This window comes from Salarias fasciatus, chromosome 23 (assembly GCF_902148845.1).
Source record: "Salarias fasciatus chromosome 23, fSalaFa1.1, whole genome shotgun sequence".
In the NCBI taxonomy this organism is placed as follows: Eukaryota; Metazoa; Chordata; class Actinopteri; order Blenniiformes; family Blenniidae; genus Salarias; species Salarias fasciatus.
The window spans coordinates 13,733,934-13,750,463 of NC_043766.1; the positions used below are offsets into that span (position 1 = coordinate 13,733,934).

Sequence of the window (16,530 nt, forward strand, 5' to 3'; positions counted from 1 at the left end):
TTTTGATGTATTCAAAATCTGCAGTGATAATTATCTCATGATGAAAGTGTGCCAGATTTTACATCAACAGATCAGCCAGGAGAAAAACAAACTTTCACCAGAATGCAGAATCCCTCTTTAGATGCCTGTTCCGTAACAATTTAGGAATGAGATGGCCAAATGTACATGCTAACATTTTAACTTTTTAGACAGAACTCTCTTATAGTTAAATAAATAAATAAATAAAATCAGCCCAAATAGGAACTCACAGCGTCTGGACTCTGCTGTGCAGGACAGTGAGGAAATCCTTCAGTCCTTGGTGAGTCTGACAGGAGATCGGACAGACGGGAGGCAGTCCATAGACTCCACTCAGCTCCTCCTTCAGCTTCCATCTCTGCGTCTCAGACAGCAGATCCACTTTGTTCAGCACCAGGAGACACTTGTCTGCGAGGAGAAAGCACATTTACATTTCTGTCACTCATTTCTACAACTCAAATCTGATTTTACATCCTGTGTTCTCTTGGAAAGTCTGATTATTTCTTTGAGTGCAGCAATAGCAAACTGCAGTGTGAATCCATAAACGACACATCTGAGCACAATAACTTTCAAAGTAAATGTCCAGTGAGTCTCATTTTTTACACTTATAAGCGCTGAGGCTTCACCTCAGAGTTGAGAAAAAGAGGGAAATAAAAGACACGTTTGACTTTATTCTGCTCGAGATGCCTTTAAAATGTCGCTTCCATGAGTTGTGAGACTTCGACAACACACCTGTGTCGGGGTGCTGCTGAGAGGGCAACACACTCCTGAGGTGTCCCTGCAGGGAGGCCACAGCGCCTCCTCCATCTAGAGGCAGGTGAGCACAGTCCACCACCACCAGGGTCAAATCGGCCTGCTCCACCCTGGAGGATGGAGACAGCAGTCAGTCTGAGGCGGAAACACTGCTTTAAAAATCACAGTCAAAAATAATTAAAACAAAAGCCGAATTCAGCAGGTGAATTGAGAGACATACTGACATTTTTTTTCAAGGCTTGATATTGTCTGAAAAGCTGAAACGTACTATATCATTTCATATATGAGTTAATATATAATGTATGTATGTTTGAAAGCCCAAATCTCACAATGAAATTATTTTTCTATTAATTTGTAATCCTCATTTTACGATTTTGGGAAACTTAAAATTAAAATGAAAAACATGTAACTGAAGTTCTAAAGCAATACATTTGAAACTTCCTACAAGCATGGCTGACATATCAGATGAATAAAGTAAAACAATTTTCAAGATCTTGCCCATGTTTGACATAGAATTCAATTTTATTCTAACAACAGTGGATGATCAATGAAAATGATCAATGAAAAGAAAGACCTCAACAGAATGAGCACAAGAGCAAATTACTGGCCTGCTCTCTGTTAAATACTGTCGCATTAAAACTGCCATTCATTAACATTACTTATTAAAATAATATTAGGCGCTTTTAATATGAGAAACATTTTTACAGGAAAATCTTCAACCTGCCTGAGCATACACTGTAGTTTCGATTATAAAATGACCCTTTTTCTGTTGAAGAGGTTCCAGATCACCACGTCCAGTATTGAAGCGGAGCCTGGCAGGTTCAGATGCCTCCTGATCCTCTATATCAATCGCTGATGTTATGTCTTATAGACTGAAGGATCTTTAAACTGCTCTGAAAACATTTTTTCAGTTTGATAGACCTTTGAACATTTGTTGCAAAGTCACCTGACTCTTTGCAACAGTATTGCACAAAAATCAAAACGACCATTCATTTGTGCTCTTTATCATGTAGATACAGTCAAGAAAAAAAAAGGAAAGAAAATCCCCATGTATACACAATGTAGCTATAAATGGGACCGGGGAGGTAACTGTCTGAGCAGGTAACCAGTGCCTGCATTGAAATATAGCTGCGTTGCCACCGTCTGTGTGGAAGCAGCGGGCAGGTCAGAGGATGCTTGTACTCACCACGTCCTTCCTGTAGTGACCCAGGTCACGAGCCTCTGTCCTACTCGCTGCACAGAAAGTTTCCTATAGAACATAAACTGACCACCCTTCCTAAAGAGCCATCAGGTCAGTCAAATAACTCAAATTGTGAAAAAAATAACAGATAATTCTAACCAAGAATAACATTTTTTTCTCGCCTTTATTCCTTTTTAAAACTTGTTAAAATTCAGTAGAAAAAAGTTAAGCAAGTCAGAATTTTTTTCCAAATATCATGTCAAAGCAAAATATTTTGGTTTTCCACTTAAAGCTTGAACAGTCTCCCTGAATATTCTGTTGTTTTCTTTTCAAAGTGGTGAGGACTGTGACTTTCTCCACGTGAAAGAACATGGAAAGAACACAAGTCCTTTGGGAAGCAGTTAACTTGTTTTTGACAAGAAAACTGGCAGCTTTTTCGGATTCTGTCATTTTCACAACAAACTGTCCATTCATTCATTTCCTGAACTGACTTGAATTCCAACTGAACAGGACAGGCCACCTGTCCATCAGAGGACAAACAGGCAATTTAACCTCCGGCTCATTTGCCCTCCTGACAGGCATGTGTTTTTGGCTCTGAGAGAAAACCAGAAGAGGAGAAACCCACACACACCGAGAGGGAACATGCAAACTACAAATAGAAAGGCACATGAACAACGACGTGCACCACACTCGGGATCATCAAACGTTTTGAATCTGAACGCTACTTCAGTGGTGTTGAGTAGCTTTGATTGATTAGTCCTAACCATATTTCCAAAACATGCCCTGTGAGCTACTCAGATCATCTCCGAGGGTTTCCAGGTTCCTGCAGGAACCACATCAGTTACCCTCACACAGTCATGTGGCCTTAGACAAATTAAAAAAACCTGAGGACAGAACAAAACGACAGTGGCGGCTTAAAACAGCGGTTTCCCACAGCAGTCATTTACTTGCAATATCAGTGATTGCTGTATTTCTTTTGGGTTGTTGACCTCAGATGATCTCGTCTCTTGTTTACAATGGGTTTTTTGTAGCTTTAAAATATGTGCTGTTTTTGCGATTTCATGTATTTTCTGAACTATATCCAACCACTCTTCCAGTGTGGGGAGATCTGTCTTTCTATACCACTTTTTTTTTTTTTTTTAGCCTTTGCTTTGTTAGTTACACCCTGCACAGCTTAAAATTTTTATTTAAAACTCATAAATAGTAATGCTCTCCAGAAAGCAGGAGCTTAGATTAACAGTAAGCATAAAAAAACCCAAATCACCCTGCTTTTGTTGACTGAAAGAGCAGCGTTAGATACTCGCATCATGCGATCTTCTTTGCGTTCTAAATATATTTTTGAGGCGCATTAAAAGTGTGTATAATCGGTTTATTTACAATTTATTAATTTAATGTCAATGTCACGAGATGAAGTAAAACATAGAAACCATGCATGCAATTTAATTGAATGCAATTTCTATTTTTTGAAAATAATTTTCAACGATATCTCCTGTTAAATTCTTAGCTTTATATCCCTGAATCAACGTTTGTTATATGCTAAATATTTGTCTTTGTAGTTAATATCTGTGAATATAGATGTTTGAGTCAATATCACACTATATACTAGCTAAACATTAAGATATATATAAAAACGTATTGCCTTTGTTTTTACTAGCGTACTCACTTTTGTACTATGGCAAAATAAGACTAATAATAGCACTTTCTCCTATAATTGATGGAAGCTTTAATCAACACAAAAATTCACAGGAAATAAAAAATGTGACTGTAATTGTCCTGTAGAAGCTGATGTGATGTTTACACCATGTGCGGCGTACATACGTCTGTTTGTGTACTATAAAGCAGTGACGACAACGACCATAAGCACCTCTATACTTCCCTGGTGTAAACATCTGTCAGTGGATGGCCATATATGTCCATTCTCTACGACAGACATGAAAAACCTCTTAATGTCAAATACTCTTGAACAAGGAAAGGTGTCTCTTCATTATGCAACCTCCTGACACTCTTTGTCTCCATGTATTTTTAACCGCGGCTCAGCATTGCTATAAACTCTGGAGGTTACATAGACATGACAAAAATGTAACATGAGGACAAGAAATGACTTATTTCTTCCTTTCTTTGTCTTCAAGGACATATCCCACTGGCCACGAGGCTAATACGTTTGTCAAATTATACACGTGTGGACAGCAAAGTACTTGTCCACACGTACCATTGTCCTCAAGTCTGAAGTCAAACATTGCTCAAATATCTTTTCGTTGATCTGATTTATAAGAAGAAACAAATAAATTACATTACTTTTTTTTTTTTTGGATTAAGTATGCCTTCTTGTACCTTTCCCGGGCTCGACGGACCCCCTCTCTTTCCACCACATCCCGGCTGTCTCTGAGGCCCGCCGTGTCACTCAGGAGGACGGGGAAGCCCCCGATGTCCAGCGCCGTCTCCACAACATCTCTGGTGGTCCCAGCAATGGGGGACACAATGGCTGCAGGTCTCTGGCCTGTATTAAAAAAAACATTGAAAATAACTTTTTCCCTTCATGGTAGTTTTAAAATAAAAACCCATTTATTTATTTATAATAAATGTAGATTTTCTATAAAATGGATTGACAGATTTTTTTTTTTTCTCTGTTATTGAAATGTAAATGATTTATGCATCTGTGAGGGGCGTTCAGCCATGGACTCAAACTATGTGATATTAATTCAAACAGCATCATGGTCTCTGTAAATCATTGGAAAAACAAGTACTGAATCTCTGACTTTCCAAGCACTTTATCCACTGTAGAATCAAAAAATACTGCAACTGAAGATTGTTATTTCTTGATTACTCAATTCCTCCATCAACCACTTCAATACAATTGTAATAACTATACAAAAACAAAGAATGGATGAATGAAACAAATATAAGCAATAAATGCAAATTCACCAAAACTCCACAATTCAAGAAGTGGTGTGGAATTTTTCACAACTGCATTTCTGAAAAGAACCTTCAGTATCATTTGAAATATGTTCAGGTCTTAACATATGAAAATGCTCCCTGTTGTTTACATAAATAATAGCACAACTAAACAAATCCATCCATCTTTTAGACCTAAAAAGGGTTGCAGGAAGCAAAGCTGACTGCAGCTCACCTGAGACGTCCCGCTGCACACCAAAAATAGTTCACTAATGGTTTTCGCTTTAGCAGCTGGTAACATTACACAATTACACTAACAAGTATGAACGTTGTTTTTAATGATGATCAGTCCCCCCAAAAAATTATTCTTCTGATTAGCCTTGCTTATTTTGAATGTATAGTTCAACAATTATATTAAAAAAAAGACAGAGAGAAAACTAAGGTTATTCTGCTTCTTTTCTCAAAATAAACTCTCAGTACCTGGCAGTTTTTCTTCTTCTTCTTTTTTTTTTTTCAATATTTCAATTAGTTTTTTAGGGTACTGAGAAGCTCAAATGTGGCAGTCGCTGGTGAACTTTGTTGAAAAGTCACACTGTGAAGTCCTGTGTGAAAATAGGGTATTTTCTAAAAACTAAAAAATGCACCCTAAATAATTTTTTGCTATATTGAAAATCAGTCTGCATCTAAAACTATGTACAGTTTATTACCCAGGGAAGAAAAGCAACTAGAAAACAAAGAAATATGTGGGGCTTTAATGAGCTTATTTAAAATAATAATTAAAAAAAAGAATCCAAGCAGAAGTTGATTATTGCTGTTGATATCAAAACCATAAAATGAAATTAATTTCAATCATTTCTGATTATAATCTTACATAATGATTAAAATTAATAAAAGTCTTTACCTGAATTTTCAGCCCACCTACAAACACACACATTTGTGAATTAAACTGAGTAGAAATGACACCCTGAATGAAACCAAGGATTTTTCTTGGATAACCCAGCATAAACATTGTACGTCTATGCTGTGTGTGTTACAGTGCAAGCATCACAAAGTCTGAAGAACAGGAAAGAATAACAGGATTATATTGAAGTTTGACAAATGCGCCTATTATTCGGATGGGAAGGTCTCATGAACTCCTGCCAAGCTTCGGGTCTTGATGCGATTCGAATCACTCCAGGAAACAATATCCAAAACAAACATACCCTTACAACAACAGCAAATGTTCATTAGGCTGAGAGAATGTGAACACGCAACAAGGAACGAGAGTGATTTAGAGCACGTTCATTTAAACAAGACAGAATTATAGTGATAAATATGTTTATGTATATTCATCCAATTTGCACCTAATAATTCATAGCTTTAAGTAACATTTATTGGAGACAAGGTAATGGCCATCACCACCAGCAGAGCCACAGTTAAAACAATGCAGAGCAACCTGGATAAGAACTCTGAACATTTATACAGTTTGCATGAAAATAAAATACAAAATTTGGAAATTCCCCACAGGGATGACTAAAGTGTCAGTCTGTCTGTCAACTGTATTTTATCAATGAAACATATAACTGTCATATTTTCAATGAAAAGAGTCCAATATTTTCATAAGTGCGTGTGTGTTTGCGTGCGTTTATTGGCTGTCTTACATAGCGTGTTCAGGAGGCTACTTTTGCCTGCGTTGGTGTCTCCGGCGATGACCACCTGAATTCCACTGCGTAGCCGCTCACCCCTTCTCTCGTCCTTCAGGTGTTGCAGCATCTCTGCTTGCAGCTCCTGCACTGACAGGTCCGCTGTGTGCAGTTTTGCAAGGACAAGGGAAAAAAAAAAGAAAAAGAAAAAAAGCAGGATACGACGTGAGTTTCGTCTTTAACTTCACTGGCCCTGTGAAAGGAATTTCAATTCTTTGAAGGAAAAAGGCGAGTTCACCACTGTCTGTCAGCATTCGACTGGACTGAATGTGGGTCATGGACATGTCTTTTTCCGTGCCGGATAAGAGTGGGAAAACTATTTTGACAACATAATATGTCAACAACTGAGACAAAAAGATGTATTTACTATAAAAGACCATTGTAACTCAACACACGAGTTCACCACAGTTTAGTTGACGTGCAGATCAAATTAATCAACATAAGAATTTACGCCAGCTCTGCTATTTTTGAAAACTAATCTATCACCAGTTGTAGCAGCGGGGCCTGAGTCGCGCTTTCGTGCCACCAAAAATAAACAATCTTTTTCTGGCTTTTTGTGTAGAAGCTTCACAACAGTCAAGGCTTCTGAAGCGCTGTGGCAGTGCCAGACAGCTGGCGGCAGACTCTGGGGAGGGGCGTCCCTCGATCGTACTCCCTCATCCAAAAACAGGCTCATGTACGCAACACACACGGCGAGCTTGGGAAAACCCAGATAGAGAAACACGGCTGTGCGGTGCTGCTGACAGCACTATTTCTGTGACTGACATGAAAGATTGTCTTTGAAGGTAAGACTAATGCCCCACTGTCCCACCAGCCTTCTTGCCACACTTCCTAAGGAAATTGTCCTGCGAGTGGTTGGATGTTGACCGTTTCTCCCTGCAGTGCGGCAAACTGGACGGTTAGCCCGTTGAAGATCCAAACAGGAACTCTTCTCCCTTCTGAGAGAAAAAGAGCCATCGGACCCCCGACACACACATGCGAAAGCCCCCGGGATGACTGTCCTGTTGTTTGCCAGCAGAACAAAGGGTCAGAGTGCATGCATACCTCGGTTTAAGACGCCATCCTCGATTAGTTCATCTTCGCTGAAGTCTATGAAGGCCTCGACATGCGCCAGACACTATGAGACGCACAAAGGAGAGAAAAGTCACTGAAATAAGTGCCAAGGTAATAATATCTTAAATCGCCCAATTAACCGAGGACCCATGGAACACAATTTTATAAAAGATAGAAACATGTACGATTGGCTCATACCGCTGGCAGTGTTGAGAGAACACAAGTAGCTCAGAAAGTATTACTCCTAACTGATAGTTAGACTGATGAAGCCATTAATATACGCACAGCTCATCTGATTAATTCTGCAGTAATAAATGTCATGGGACAAGCAGTGATGCTTTAAAACAGGCAAGTAAATCAAAAAATGAACTTTAGAAAATTATCAAACTTTCATATAAACAAGCCAGATATACTTGAAATCAAGTCTAAAACTGAAAAAAACAAAACAAACACATTTCAAGTAAAGAAAAATCAAGGTAATGAGGGTTATATTAGTATTTTTCCAGAACTTGTAGCATATTTTTTCAAGTCCAGTTTCTCAGGAAATCTGTAAAAAGGAAATGTAACTGATCATAAATAGAAATATATATCTATGTACATATATTAATTACCAACTGAATATAAGACTGGAGTGTCAATTAAAATTCCACACACACACACACAAAAAACTGTTGCGTTACATATTTCTCTGAACCAAGAGTTAAAGACCTACAGAAGACATGAGAGGTATAATATATAATATATGAGAGGTGCAACAATTTGTCACATCTCAAAACTTGGAATTTCTTTAATTCAGAGAAACAAGACCCAGGTTCTCCCAGCGGCTGTTTTGCTTGTTTCAGCATATAACAAGAATCTTTGACGTTCACTTCACTCCCAAAGTTTTGTGACATGACAGAGGGAAAAGCACTTCAGGCTGTCCACGAACAGTGCTGCTGATCGGTATCTTGATGGACACTGCGGAACATAAACACAATAGTGATATAGCTGCACAAAAACAGGAAGCATCAGATTCCCATACTTTAATCCACTGGCAAACGTGGGAAGCCACTGGTTAAAAACTTGGCATTGTTTGACTAAAATGAGAATGTGGCCCTCAAATGACACAGATGATACACTTTTAATGATCACGGTTCTCTGAAATCTGACCTAAAATAGTCATGTGTTTGAATCACTTCTAGGAATTTAGTTGATAACTCTCTCTAGGGAGAACACCTGGACTCAATCATTTCTGGTTCCATGTTTTTTTGGGCGCTCACTGGTTTGCACGCCCCTGAAAAGTTCACAGTAGAGGACAAGCTTGGCTCAAATCCATGGAGTTGAAACATTTATCTGCGGTCACTGACCCGCCGCGCCAAACTGCCTCCATCAGACACAAAAGACAATCTGTCAGCATGAATTGTAAGAGACACATAATAAGATATGGCAGCACACCGACCATCATATCAGCTTGATGAGCATCCTGTAGCTAACGACAAAACCCATTAATTGCCATTATTACTTACTGCTTTACGCCATGGCTGCTGTCTTGGCCTGGCTACCATTTGAAACAGACCTGTGATAGCAATAATGCTCACCTGGCTAATTTAAAGCTTAAAATTAAAATAAAAACAAAAATACACACGTATGAATGTGGAGGCACCGATTTTACGAATTCAAATTTCATTTGTATAGAAAGTTGGATGAATTGATCAAATTTCCCAGTTTGGGATTAATAACGTAACACTAAATATTAGCTGAAGCTAAATAAATGTGTTTAGGTCTGCTCATACAAAACACGACAAAGCAAAAGAAAAAGCGTCATACACTCCAATGTGTGAGTCTCTGCAGAGCTCCTGAATCTTTTCTTGCCTCATTTTTCATCAGCCTCGGACCAACTCGTCCGCCTGATGCCTATTTATAAATACACAATACAGGATATACTTTACAGATAAGGAAAACAATACTGCCGCACAGAATATATCAACGTCGTTATTGTGTGACTGTGGTACCCGCCGGACACGCCACAGCTGTGCTAACTATGTCTCCTATTCAATGCATCAAAACAATGTAAAGCCACGTGTTCACAGATGGAGGGAAACAAATCACAATGGGAAACAGCAGCTCAATATAGTATGAGATATGTAAATAGACACACGCACACACATATGACGGAATTGAGAAAGCTAAAGAGCAGTGCAGATGAAAAACTAATTAAGAAGCGGAAAATGAAGGATTCTTTTGAAACCAAAGCACAGTGAGGTAGACCAACAAAATGCTCTGCCACAATAGCTGGGAAAAATTTTCAGGGCGCAAAGAAAAACTCGAAAACAAAAATAACTTCAGCTAATTCACAAGACTCTGAAAAAAGTGGTGCTGCTGTTTGAAGATGCACAATAAGAAGGCACTTGAAGAAAAATGGGCTCCATGGTTGAGTCGGCGAAAGAAAGCCATCACCATGCAAATGCCACAAAGCATCCCACTTACAATCTGCCAAAAAACACAGAAACAAGCCTCAAAACATCTGCAACAAATTGTCATTTGGAGTGATCCAAAATTGAACGTTCTGGCCACAACTAAAAAGTGTCACATTCGGAAATGGAGTCAACAAAGACTATAATGAAAGGTGCACCATTCCTACTGTGAAACACAGAGGCGGACTGCTGATGTTTTGGAAATATGTAAGCTCCAAAGGTACAGGAAACTTCAGAGGTCAAAATTGATGGCAAGACTAATGCAGCATGTTATCAGAAAATACTGGAGGAAAATTTGCACTCATCAGCCATGAAGATGCGCATGTGATGCACTTGGAAGTTCCAACATGACAATGATCCAAAACACAAGGCCAAGTCAATCCGTCATTAGTTACAGCAGAATAAAGCGAAGCCTCTGGGCTGGCCATCTTAGCCCCTGTACCTCAATATCATTGAGCCAGACAGGCCAAGAATTTAGAGGAACTGGAGGCTTTATTCTGAGAAAAATGGGTAGCTTCTGCCAAAATAAAGATCCTCATTTACCACTATTACAAAAGACTTCAAGCTGTCACTGATGTTCAGTGGGGCACTTCAAAATGCTAACAGCTTTATCTAAACTTTTGATACGGGCCATTTGGATAGCTTCTGTTGTCATGATTTAAAAAGCATAAATATAGTTGTGTGATAATAAATGTCTTCACTCAACCACTAATGATGTGTGAAAGAAGTTTTTGTGCAATCGTTCATATTCTCTGAAAAATGTCATTGTATGCAAATAAACTGTGCATATATGGAAACTATTTCCTTGCTCCTTGTTGGTGCCACAATTGTAAGAACATTTGTGGGATGAGTGGGATTACTGAGTATGTTGGTTCATCCCATGAAAATCTTCTCTGCTAATATCAAACAGTTTTTAATGGCCACTGTAACAACCTCCTGTTCTGAGCTTCTGTACCATGCAGTGACCATCAGGTGATTGATCAGCAACAGGGAAACTTCAAGCTCTTATTCTTCAGTACCAGGTCTTTCTTTAGCCTGAGCACAACAACCACTTGCAAGCTTGAATGCCAAGATCCAGGTGATGAGGGAGCTCAGAGACACAATCAGAACCGAGATGTGCATCCCACAGCCAGTCTCTCACATGGATGCCAGAAAGTCTCCGAGGACTGTCGAACACTATCAGGACGGTTGGTGATGGATTCAGCAAGAAAAGCAAAGGATCTTGCACATGTGAACAAATGTAGTATTTATTGATCAGTCCAGACTCTGCCTACAGCATTTACAGCACATACTGCGAGAATGTTTTACCCACTGTTGCACCAACAGTCACTTAATAAGGGGGAAGCATTGTGATGATCAAATCTTTCATTGGACCAACAATGCTATCTTTCGAGGCAATATCAATGCACATAGATAGAGTATAAATCCTGCTTCCAGTGGCAAATCAAGATCTCCACAATCTGCAGCTGAATATTACCTCCCAAGAGAACAAAGCTCACTCACACAGACAGATCAGTATTTATGAGGCACTACCTCTAGGATCTGGGGCTGGAGATAATGGAATGGCCTTCAAGTAGTCTTTATCTCAACAACTTCGAATGTTGTTCCTGCCCGTTTGACCGACTTTACCCCATCAACTGATTTGTGACAAACGTAGGTTGAAAGAAAGCAGCGTGTGAAAAGGCTGTTGACCAGAAAGCCATGAGAAGGATATCCCAGGCTGCTGTATTTATCTGTGTATGTGATTTTTCACATGCAATCAAAGCTATTTGCAAATATGTCTTGTTTCTTCAGAGTTCAACTGTGCCATCAAACACAAAACATAAGAAGGTGTTAAACACGGGCAAAGAAGGTATGAAAGCTCATCGGACAAAAGCATGTTCCTTCTACAACTAAATGGTAAATAATAGGCTTCCCAAAACTACAAGACTTTTTAGGAACATTATTTGGTAAGAATCTACAAAACAGACATGTCCCTAATTTTCTCTGTATAATTTAATTGAACTTCATCAGGTCATAAAGCAAAACGTAGGCAAATATCAGCATAGCCTGTAACATTCTCAAAGACTCAATGCACCCACATTAATGACTGTTTTCCCTGCTCCCCTCTGGAAGGAGGTTCTGCAGCTCCAGAGACATTCATCTCCCAACAGACCCTTAAATTCACATTAATCCTTTTGGCAAGGCACCAATGCTTTACTGTGGAATAGACTACAAATAAATGTGTGCAGGTATGTATGTATGCAGGTGAACAGGTGTTGTTTTTAATTTTCTTTTTTTAATTTAAATCTATTTGTAATAGAGTTTTTTTTTTTTTTTTTTAAACCAGTTCAGTGGTGAGTTTATGGGACCGAATTTCAATCACATGCAATCAAGTGCGCACTGCTAGTGTCTGGTTTGGTTGATGCTAAAGTGACTATTCTACTCTAATTAGTTAAGCAAAGTGCAATTGACACTGTTGTCTATTATTGTAATTATTCAGATATTTGCTTCCACTATCAGACAACAAAAAATGCCTTGTTTTCCACTTTTATTTGATGCATATAAAACAAATTGATAAATGTATCCCTGTACTGCGCTCACACTCAGTTGGACAGAAAAATATCCACACCACAAATTACATGAAAACAGGAAGTGCCAGATTCCTATAACTGAATCCAGAAGCAGTGACAACAGCTGTGGATACGCACCAAAACAAAAGCATTGTGTGGGTGTGAAAATGACTGAGACCTGACCTACAGCACAATACAGACACGTTCTTTCCAAAGCCTCTTCAGGGAAAACTTGAGGAACACAGGCTCCCAGAAAACAACAGAACAGGAATACCTACACCTCAAAGACAAGGTGTGGCTTGGTTCTGACTCTCTTGGTTCGGCTCTGACTGAGTTAGCATCATAAACATGTCGCGAGAGCTTCTATTTATAGGTAGATAAGGTAGTGACAGTTTGTGAGAGAGACCAAAATAAATTCAATATGTATGATAATTATCCTGAAATCTGTAAACATCTGACTACCAACAGTTCTGTCTGTCCAACAGGGACAGGTCTCTTTCAGTGTTATCAGTCTGTGTACTTCAAGAAAACATACTCGCTTTAGTCTGCGGCTCCAGTCCTGATAAAGGCGCCCCAAATCTCCGGACATCTGTCGAAGGGCCTGTCTCCTCTGGGCTTCTGTCTCTGCATGGATCAGATCCCCGAGTCCTTCAACCTTGAGGTAAAACAACGTTTAACATTAGAAAATCTGCTCTTAACATCAGTTTCTTTGTGGAGGCATGGTCATAATTAAAAAAAACTAATGGAGAGTGGAAAAAAAATAGTAATTTTATTGAAACACACCTTTTTATAATTCATTTCCTGTATTTGTAAGATGTATCCAAAAAGTAAAAGAATCACTAGTCACTAACAGCATTAATGTTTCAGCAATGCGGCCGGTGCAGACTATATATTAGTATAATAGTACATACAACAATAATTATTCCATTGGTAATTAACAAAAAACAAACATTTCTGCAGTTTTTCCTGATGGATTTTGAAAGCCATGAACAAAGTCTTACATTTTTGAACACATCAATAATTTTTTGTTGTATGTCAGACTTCATACATGGTGTGAGACGAGGCAGATGTACCTTGAGTGTTGAGGAGGTTGGCAAAGTACGCAAAATGGAAAATGGTGGAGGGGACTATTTTTAAAAGACTGTGTTGTTTAGAACACTGCTGGCACTTTAATATGATCTAACATGAAATTCTGAGGAGACAATAAAGTTCATCTATCTCATAATCATAAATCACTAATGGGATAACAAGTTAGTCAGAATCAATGGTCAGAATACATTTTGACTCTCTAATTGAACATTTTTGGAATTATGCTGACTGTTTTCTTCAGCAATTCTCTTTTCTTTTTTCTATTCATAGACAGAATTCAATTCAAAGTTAAAAAGTATTGTGTAATAATAATTTATTTAAAAAATCTCATTAATGAGATATTTTTAATGCTCAGGGCACACCTTTGATAGTTTGCTTTAAAATGCACATCTAGTAGTTTTATTCATGCATGAATCTTTAATAGCCAAATAAAATACATTTTCACTGCTAAAGCACGTAGGATTTCTTATTTCTTCTGACCATGTTTGTTCCAGTTAACTTGTAAAATAATGAGGTTATGAAAAGGTTTTGATGCACAAATCTGAACATTACATGTTTGCCACCACTTGCCTCTGTTAAGTCTAATTTTCCAGCCTGAAAGGCCCTGCGAGTGAACTCTCCAGCTTCAGCAGGCCTCATGCCAGACACACTTCCTGCAAAACACACACACATACACACACACAAACACGAACATGTAGAAATGCACGTGACACAACGTAGGCAGACGTGCACACACACGCAATCATGCAAGGATCAAATGTGGGGTCAGCGTGTCGCTCAGGGTTCACTTAGACTGAAAAACAAACAACTGCAGGTTGAAAAGGTCATGTGTTCTTTGTCTGCTCAGCCAACTTTCAAACATCATCAGCAGAGAGACGACAGAACACAAAAATCATTTAGTAGATGAGTGTTTAAAATATCCAAACTCAATTCAAACTGTTCTCACAAACTTTTCCATCCTTGCTTCATTTGCAAAACACCTTCAAATATTCATAGGCATCTTGTGCAGAGTTGCAACAGTGTATGATTTCCCTATTTAAATTATGTCCATAAAAGTTCTAAATTGGAACAATGACAGGTTTTATCAACATTTTTTCCTTATGTAAGACTGCCCTCTAGGAGGGCAACAAGTGAAGTGCAGTCAAAGTGCTTCTTGTCACTCAAAGGAGGATTGTCATGCTTGCCAATGTGCATATTATAAGTATCTCAGAAATAGGAACCCGAGTGTCACTTTTCTCGTTTAAGTCCCAGAGATGGATGGCCATATGACTCAACCAGATATGGCTTTTAAAAGTTGGATGAAGGCTTAAGGCTCCAGGATTTAAGGCTATGAATACACACAAACTAAACACACCCTGCAAACTGCTGGCGCATGACACGATGCATGTGATATAGCCGCAGTGTGTCTGTGTGTATTTGAGTTCTTCCCTTTCCTTGTCTCTCCTCAGGTAACGCTTAATCCTCCCATCAGTAACTGATTGGTGCAGCGTCATGCTCATCAAGCCATAGTGAATAAAGGTAAATACGGAGGGGGAAGAAGCCACCTGAGGGCCGTTCTACAGCGCAAAGACTGTGTGGGCTGTGAACTGCTGGAGTCGGGAGCTTAAATCTTTCATGGAGTGAATTTGATTATCCTCTTTGATTCAGTTTTGGTTTGAATTTAAAGTCAATATCGTCAGTTTTTCTTCTTCTGAAGGTTTTCCTGTTTTTTTTTTTAACAAAGTGCACGTCAGTTAGCATTTTGCACTCACTAACGAAATGATGAATCTTTGTTTCTGTTTCCAAGTATTTATTTCTGACATCTATTTACATTCACTTTGAACTTTTTAACACACATCAAGGACTTTAATGTCTTAACAACTTGAAAACACAGATGTTATTTTAGTTTTAATTTCAGCTTTCATTGTGAGAAATCCAAAACAATGCAACATTTTACTATTCCATGAGCCTTATCGACAAGGGTATGTCAAAGTATGATATAAATGCATGGCCCTATAAAGAAATAATAGCCCTTCAACTTTAAGAGTGGAGTAGGTTCAGAGCAGTGTAAGCATCCTCTATGAAGGGTTTTATTTAACAGAATTGTTTAATGTTTCATGCCCAGCAAATAAAAAAACTGGTAAAAAAAATTATTCTTTCTAAAGCCTTTTATTCACTGTGGTTATTAAAGACCCATACATCTTTACGGTCACTGCAGAAAAGAACTTTAATGAATAAATATTCATTTCATCTATTTTTTCACACATACAGTAAGTGGACTTTTACTTTAGGATGTAAAAACAGACTGCTTTTGATGCTGCATCCCACTTTTTTTTTTTTTTTTTTTTTTTTTTTTTAGAAAATAGCATACTAAAAATTGACAACTATTTCTTACCTAGAGCCTGCAGGACGGCAGTAATGACAGCTGTACCACCGTGGATATGAAACTCCACACTGTCTTCTCCAGTGAAACTATGAGGCGCTATGGATATCAATAAGAGGGGAAAACATGATCAAGAAGCACTTATGCAATCACGACATCCATTAACTATGCAAGTGAAAGGCACAAGGTTAACCTGAAATGGTTACAGGACCTAACATTGTGATGGGGGAAAAAAACATTTTTTTTAATGATCAATATCAATCAATATACTGAATTTAGGTCCATTGCTGTTTATTACCATACCACCAAAACATACTTTAAAGTGTGGTTTAGACCAGTGGTTCCCAACATTTTCTTCTGTAATACCCTAGACTGTTTCTGTTAAAGGCTGTCCAAAGGGCAAGAAGCTCCTGAGCCATAGGTTGAGAACCACAGGTCTAAATTAGTATGGCTGTTGGTAGACAGACTATTGGTTAACGTCCATCAATGTGTGATACAA

The 16,530-nt window shown here is 38.5% G+C and overlaps 1 protein-coding gene across 2 annotated transcripts in view; it reads right to left on the reverse strand.

Moving 5' to 3' along the window:
* The window catches only part of gtpbp3 (GTP binding protein 3, mitochondrial), a 36,267-nt gene that overhangs the window by 17,892 nt on the left and 1,845 nt on the right, over positions 1–16,530 (reverse strand). For both annotated transcript variants that reach the window (XM_030083286.1, XM_030083285.1), the window contains exons 3-10: positions 16,044–16,130; positions 14,240–14,322; positions 13,116–13,235; positions 7,567–7,639; positions 6,481–6,624; positions 4,280–4,445; positions 748–878; positions 249–423 (exon numbers count right to left, since the gene is read on the reverse strand). In XM_030083286.1, coding sequence (XP_029939146.1) covers positions 249–423; positions 748–878; positions 4,280–4,445; positions 6,481–6,624; positions 7,567–7,639; positions 13,116–13,235; positions 14,240–14,322; positions 16,044–16,130 — 979 coding nt within the window. The remainder of the gene's footprint in view (positions 1–248; positions 424–747; positions 879–4,279; positions 4,446–6,480; positions 6,625–7,566; positions 7,640–13,115; positions 13,236–14,239; positions 14,323–16,043; positions 16,131–16,530) is intronic.